The sequence below is a fragment of the Salvelinus namaycush genome, unplaced genomic scaffold, assembly GCF_016432855.1.
Source record: "Salvelinus namaycush isolate Seneca unplaced genomic scaffold, SaNama_1.0 Scaffold2119, whole genome shotgun sequence".
Lineage (NCBI taxonomy): Eukaryota > Metazoa > Chordata > Actinopteri > Salmoniformes > Salmonidae > Salvelinus > Salvelinus namaycush.
The window spans coordinates 31,738-39,730 of NW_024058919.1; the positions used below are offsets into that span (position 1 = coordinate 31,738).

The 7,993-nt window shown below is 43.0% G+C and overlaps 1 protein-coding gene across 1 annotated transcript in view; it reads left to right on the forward strand.

The window, feature by feature from the left end:
- The window catches only part of LOC120038269 (ubiquitin-like modifier-activating enzyme 6), a 33,203-nt gene extending 29,685 nt beyond the window's left edge, over positions 1-3,518 (forward strand). The window contains exons 13-14 of the mRNA XM_038984089.1: positions 1,095-1,189; positions 1,664-3,518. Coding sequence (XP_038840017.1) covers positions 1,095-1,189; positions 1,664-1,811 — 243 coding nt within the window. The 3' untranslated portion in view covers positions 1,812-3,518. The remainder of the gene's footprint in view (positions 1-1,094; positions 1,190-1,663) is intronic.
- The last annotated feature ends 4,475 nt before the right edge of the window (positions 3,519-7,993 follow it).

Sequence of the window (7,993 nt, forward strand, 5' to 3'; positions counted from 1 at the left end):
TATGGGATAGAGCCTACCATGGTGTTGACTGTGTTGTATTACAGGTGCATTATGGGATAGAGCCTACCATGGTGTTGACTGTGTTGTATTACAGGTGATTTAAGGGATAGAGCCTACCATGGTGTTGACTGTGTTGTATTACAGGTGCATTGTGGGATAGAGCCTACCATGGTGTTGACTGTGTTGTATTACAGGTGCATTATGGGATAGAGCCTACCATGGTGTTGACTGTGTTGTATTACAGGTGCATTATGGGATAGAGCCTACCATGGTGTTGACTGTGTTGTATTACAGGTGCATTATGGGATAGAGCCTACCATGGTGTTGACTGTGTTGTATTACAGGTGCATTATGGGATAGAGCCTACCATGGTGTTGACTGTGTTGTATTACAGGTGGATTATGGGATAGAGCCTACCATGGTGTTGACTGTGTTGTATTACAGGTGCATTATGGGATAGAGCCTACCATGGTGTTGACTGTGTTGTATTACAGGTGCATTATGGGATAGAGCCTACCATGGTGTTGACTGTGTTGTATTACAGGTGCATTATGGGATAGAGCCTACCATGGTGTTGACTGTGTTGTATTACAGGTGCATTATGGGATAGAGCCTACCATGGTGTTGACTGTGTTGTATTACAGTTGCATTATGGGATAGAGCCTACCATGGTGTTGACTGTGTTGTATTACAGGTGCATTATGGGATAGAGCCTACCATGGTGTTGACTGTGTTGTATTACAGGTGCATTATGGGATAGAGCCTACCATGGTGTTGACTGTGTTGTATTACAGGTGCATTATGGGATAGAGCCTACCATGGTGTTGACTGTGTTGCATTACAGGTGCATTATGGGATAGAGTCTACCATGGTGTTGACTGTGTTGTATTACAGGTGCATTGTGGGATAGAGCCTACCATGGTGTTGACTGTGTTGTGTTACAGGTGCATTATGGGATAGAGCCTACCATGGTGTTGACTGTGTTGTGTTACAGGTGCATTATGGGATAGAGCCTACCATGGTGTTGACTGTGTTGTATTACAGGTGCATTATGGGATAGAGCCTACCATGGTGTTGACTGTGTTGTATTACAGGTGCATTATGGGATAGAGCCTACCATGGTGGTCCATGGTGTGAAGATGCTCTATGTTCCTGTGATGCCAGGACACAACAAGAGACTGAAACTAACGTAAGCACTACACACACACACACACACACACACACACACACACACACACACACACACACACACACACACACACACACACACACACACACACACACACACTGTGTCCTCCTGAATCACTGAATCTTAGTCTCTCATTCTCCTCCCGTATTCCTTCTCCTCCACATATCCCTCCCTCTCCCCCCCTTTCCTCCCTCTCCCCCCTTTCCTCCCTCTATCCCTCCCTTTCCTCCCTCTATCCCTCCCTCTCTCCCCCTTTCCTCCCTCTATCCCTCCCTTTCCTCCCTCTCCCTCCCTTTCCTCCCTCTATCCCTCCCTTTCCTCCCTCTATCCCTCCCTCTCACTCCCTCTCTCCCCCTTTCCTTCCTCTATCCCCCCCTTTCCTCCCTTTATCCCTCCCTCTTTCCTTCCTCTATCCCCCCCTTTCCTCCCTTTATCCCTCCCTTTCCTCCCTCTATCCCTCCCCTCCTCTCCCAGGATGCAGAAGTTGATCAAGCCGTCTGTAGACCGTCGCTATGTTGACCTGACCGTGTCCTTCGCTCCAGAGTCAGATGGTGATGAAGACCTACCTGGACCCCCCGTTAGGTACTACTTCAGCCCCGACGGAGACGCTCACACCGCCTGACACGCCCGGACCATAACATCCCTGACACCCCTCAAACTAACCAAATATAACCACCCCTCAGTCCCCTCAAACTAACCCCCTGTACCTGCAAAACCCCAGTTGACAACAGTGGTGCTTCTTGAACAGGGGTGGATTCTAGAACAGGGGTGTATTCTAGAACAGGGGTGTATTCTAGAACAGGGGTGGATTCTAGAATATATGTTGATTCTAGAATATATGTTGATTCTAGAACAGATGTTGATTCTAGAACAGATGGTGATTCTAGAACAGATGGTGATTCTAGAATGGGGGGATTCTAGAACAGGGCTGGCCCCATGGACCATTATTAGAGAAAGAGCATAGAGGTAGAAAGAGGGCTCTAGATGGATATAACCTGGTTTAATGAGTTCTCTTTCTACCTCTATGAGAAGAGGGTAGCACTTGACTGTGTACATAGTAGTCCCTCTGTGTTTTCTACTCTGGTTTAAAGCACAGCTCAGACTGGTGTTTTCTACTCTGGTTTAAAGCACAGCTCAGACTGGTGTTTTCCACTCTGGTTTAAAGCACAGCTCAGACTGGTGTTTTCTACTCTGGTTTAAAGCACAGCTCAGACTGGTGTTTTCCACTCTGGTTTAAAGCACAGCTCTGACTGGTGTTTTCCACTCTGGTTTAAAGCACAGCTCAGACTGGTGTTTTCTACTCTGGTTTAAAGCACAACTCAGACTGGTGTTTTCTACTCTGGTTTAAAGCACAGCTCAGACTGGTGTTTTCTACTCTGGTTTAAAGCACAGCTCTGACTGGTGTTTTCTACTCTGGTTTAAAGCACAGCTCAGACTGGTGTTTTCTACTCTGGTTTAAAGCACAGCTCAGACTGGTGTTTTCTACTCTGGTTTAAAGCACAGCTCTGACTGGTGTTTTCTACTCTGGTTTAAAGCACAGCTCTGACTGGTGTTTTCTACTCTGGTTTAAAGCACAGCTCAGACTGGTGTTTTCTACTCTGGTTTAAAGCACAGCTCTGACTGGTGTTTTCTACTCTGGTTTAAAGCACAGCTCTGACTGGTGTTTTCTACTCTGGTTTAAAACACAGCTCTGACTGGTGTTTTCTACTCTGGTTTAAAACACAGCTCAGACTGGTGTTTTCTACTCTGGTTTAAAGCACAGCTCAGACTGGTGTTTTCCACTCTGGTTTAAAACACAGCTCAGACTGGTGTTTTCTACTCTGGTTTAAAGCACAGCTCTGACTGGTGTTTTCTACTCTGGTTTAAAGCACAGCTCTGACTGGTGTTTTCTACTCTGGTTTAAAGCACAGCTCAGACTGGTGTTTTCTACTCTGGTTTAAAGCACAGCTCAGACTGGTGTTTTCCACTCTGGTTTAAAGCACAGCTCAGACTGGTGTTTTCTACTCTGGTTTAAAGCACAGCTCTGACTGGTGTTTTCTACTCTGGTTTAAAGCACAGCTCTGACTGGTGTTTTCTACTCTGGTTTAAAACACAGCTCTGACTGGTGTTTTCTACTCTGGTTTAAAGCACAGCTCTGACTGGTGTTTTCTACTCTGGTTTAAAGCACAGCTCAGACTGGTGTTTTCTACTCTGGTTTAAAGCACAGCTCTGACTGCTATGCACATGCCTTAACTAACAACCTTATTGTGTTTGTCACGACGATGATGATGATGATGATGATGATGATGATGATGATGAGAATAAAAACAACAGTGTTTACACACCCGTACATACACACTTCCCATGGTTTTCATTTGCGGGATGGAGAGAGAGAGAGAGGTAGAGGGAGGAACTCTTGATCTTAAAAGGTGGGATCACAATCGTCACCTAAACGTTCCTATTGGCTCATGGGGATTTTGGATGATTGATAGCGACATAGGTGTGTCCCAATCATCTCTCCTTCCTCCCAGAGTGTGCACTTTGTTCACTTCCCTTCACAGGTTTTAAAAGGAAATGACTGGTATAATGAATATGATGATTCCTACTAACTCATGACTCCACCAATCCAAGGCTTTTGGTTTTGAGAGAAGTAGTGAACGAGTGCACCCTTCATAAGAAAGGAGATATTATTGGGACGCCCCCTATATGCTCTCCTCAGTTAGAAGCCATGTCAGCAATTCACTATATAAACAGGTCTGTCTGTTGTTGAAGATGCCTTGCCTAGTTAAATAAAGAGGTTACATATAGTGTTCATACTACCCTATGGACTCTGGTCAAAAGCAGTGCACTTTATAGGGAATAGGGTGCCATTTCGGACCCTGAGCTTGTAGTTTGCATCCAGAAGAAGTGATGTCAGAGAGGAACTGTCCCAAATGAGACTGATCTGTCCCTGCTGTTCCCTACCTTGTATTTACATGTATCTCTACTAAACCCTCTGATGTGGTCTTTGTCCCAAATGAGACTGATCTGTCCTTGCTGTTCCCTACCTTGTATTTACATGTATCTCTACTAAACCCTCTGATGTGGCCTGTGTTCCAAATTAGACTGATCTGTCCCTGCTGTTCCCTACCTTGTATTTAAATGTATCTCTCTACTAAACCCTCTGATGTGGGCTGTGTCCCAAATGAGACTGATCTGTCCCTGCTGTTCCCTACCTTGTATTTACATGTATCTCTACTAAACCCTCTGACGGGGGACTGTGTCCCAAATGAGACTGATCTGTCCTTGCTGTTCCCTACCTTGTATTTACATGTATCCCTCTACTAAACCCTCTGATGTGGGCTGTGTCCCAAATGAGACTGATCTGTCCCTGCTGTTCCCTACCTTGTATTTACATGTTTCCCTACTAAACCCTCTGATGTGGGTTTGTGTCCCAAATTACACCCTATTGCCTATATACTGCACTACTGTGTAGGGATTAGGGTGCCGCTGAGACACTCCATCGCCAACTGTCTTGCTCAGGAAATATCTATCAGGATTTCCTTGATAATGAATGTCAGAAGCATAATATTAAAATAAATAAATTAACATGATATGATGTAATTTGTTGAGACAGACAACTCAAGAGATGGTCCAATAAAAATCGTTTTCAGGATGTTTTGTGACTGCACTGTTGCCTGACATTTTGTTTTTCATGACAGAGAGATTCACGTATGGAAAATAACATCACAAACATGGATATACATTCATTGTCAGTCATTAAACCAAACCTTGTATGCTTCCCCACCATGTGTTGTGTCACCTAACATTTTAATAAAGAATGGTGCAGAATTTATTAAATCATCATCTGCATTAGAAGTGTACACTAACGCTCGACCTTTTGTAGAATGAGCCCTTTGGCGACCCGTAGTCTTCTCCCGTGGTCCTTGTTATTCGGGCTCCTTGGGACCCCATTGAAGTTCAAATGTAAGTTTAGGTAAAGGTTATAGTTAAAGTTTTGGGGTTAAAGTTAGGTTTTTGGATAAGGACGTCCCAAGGATTTTGTATAGCACTAACCCGCTTCCCGTCTGGTCGTCATTAGTTACCAGAGCCACAAAGTCATATTTATGCTAAACCACGCCTATATTTAAAATGTATCTTCTTAAAATCTGACTTTAAACCTAACATTAACCACACTGCTAGCCTTCTGCCTAACCCTAACCTTAACTTATGACCTAAAAGCTAATTTTTTGTTTTCATACATTTTGTTGCGATATTAGTAACGTATTTTGACTTTGTGTCTCTGGTAACTAGTGACAACCCCCCGCGCACTCGGTCTTCTGCGTCGTGAACGAGCACGTAGAAACGACGTTGCCGAGGCTTCAAGATGGCGGAAGCCTTGACAAGTCAGGAGGAACTGGTAAGGGTTTGGTTTACCATGGTGCTCTCGATTTCGTCCAAAAACGTGGATTTATAACATTTGTGTTATCTATTATTTGCATAATAAACCCAAAGTCTGGTTAGGTTGTAGGTCAGTGTTCTCCTTGGTGAGGATACTGTCTCGTAAATATCCGTGGCCCGTTACAAATATTATGACAGCCGCTAGCATGCTACTATTAGTTAGCTGCTTAGCACGCTCGTCTGGATGCAACTCCCAGTTGACGCCTCACGTTTAGTTGGCTGACTAGCATTTTGTTTTGCAAATATTTAAGCGAAGTTACATCTCACTGGTTAGATTTCATATTGTTTACCCATATTATTTTGAAGAACTGAAAATCAACTCGCTAACGTTCGTATTTTTTTTCTCCAATTGAGACTTAACGTCGTCAGTCATATTGAACGCAGATGGCTACCTAGCGACAGCTAAACGGTAGCCCGAGAGGAAGACCGAGTTTACCCACATCCTCTTTGGCATACCACATGTAGTTTCCTAGTTAGGTAACTATAGTAAGAGAACATTGCTGATTCATTTGAGCGAAAATACGACTTCCTTTCAGAAGTCAGTTCAAGGTTGCATGTCTAGTGACATGTTTGTTTTGAGTACTGTTTGGTCTCAGTCATAGCACGCACGTTAGCTATCAATTTTACGCCAGTCGGCTCACAGAATTTGCTCCCAAATTCCTAGTAACAGTTAACTTTGTTTTCGTCATTCAACTGGCTGGCTAGACTGCAAGTTAACGTTAACAACCCCCATCATCGATGACGAAAGAGCCGCTATCAGATATAAAATAGCTGATGCTAGACCACACTGCCATAATTCATCTGTTTATTTAACTGTTAAACTACATTGGCAACAGTAGACGAGTAGCTTAGGGCCCTAGCTAGTAGCTACGACTTTCTCGGTCCTCTAATCTCTGAGCTAGAGCTAACGTTAGTTATTTGACTAATGCAGCTACTCTAGCTAGCGAGTAGCACGCATTATGTGCTATATCAATCATGTTACTACTTAACGTGCATTTGTAACGGGAGTTAACAATTTGAGGTTAAGTTTTTTCAGGGACGTTTCTATGTACTCATTTGCCAAAATTGGTTGTTGAAGTAGTTGGTACAATCCGTTGTCAAGTGTCGAACGGATGTTGTCGTTGCATATCCCCTACGTCACTGGATATAATTGGAAGCTTAAAGGTCCACCCAGTTCAAGCACATGACGTAGGGCTGTGTGTATTAGAGGTCGACCGATCGTGATTTTCCGATACCGATTATTGGAGGACCTAAAAAGCCGATATAATCGGCCGATTTTTTAAATATGTATGTTATATATATATGTAATAATGACAATTACAACAATACTGAATGAACACTTATTTGAACTTAATATAAAACAGAAATAACATCTATTTAGTCTCAAATAAATAATGAAACATGTTCCATTTGGTTTAAATAATGCAAAAACACAGTGTTGGAGAAGAAAGTAAAAGTGCAATATGTGCCATGTAAAAAAAGCTAACGTTTTAAGTTCCTTGCTCAGAACATGAGAACATATGAAAGCTGGTGGTTCCTTTTAACATGAGTCTTCAATATTCCCAGTTAATTAAGAAGTTTTAGGTTGCTGTTATTTCGACTATTTCTCTCTATACCATTTTTATTTCATTTACCTTTGACTATTGGATGTTCTAATAGGCACTTTAGCATTGCCAGCCTAATCTCGGGAGATGATAGTCTTGAAGTCATGAACAGCGCTGTGCTTCAAGCATTGCTAAGAGCTGCTGGCAAACACAGGAAAGTTTGAATGAATGCTTACGAGCCTGCTGCTGTCTACCACCGCTCAGTCAGACTGCTCTATCAAATATCAAATCATAGACTTAATTATAATATAATAAACACAGAAATACAAACCTTTGGTCATTAATATGGTCAAATCCGGAAACTATCATTTCGGGGGGAAAAAACGTTTATTCTTTCAGTGAAATACGGAACCGTTCCGTATTTTATCGAACGCGTGGCATCCCTAAGTCTAAATATTGCTGTTACATTGTGCGGCCGATGTGAAATGGCTAGCTAGTTAGCGGTGGTGCGCGCTAATAGTGTTTCAATCGGTGACGTCACTCGCTCTGAGACCTAGAAGTAGTTGTTCCCCTTGCTCTGCAAGGGCCACGGCTTTTGTGGCGTGATGGGTAACGATGCTTCGTGAGTGACTGTGGTTGGTGTGTGCAGAGCGAGGAGAGGGACGGAAGCTATACTGTTACAATTGCACAACATTCAATGTTTTGTCATAATTATGTAAATTCCTGGCAAATTAGTTCGCAAATAGCCAGGTGGCCCAAACTGTTGCATATACCCTGCAGTGAACGCAAGAGAAGTGACACAATTTCCCTAGTAAATATTGCCTGCTAACATGAATTTCTT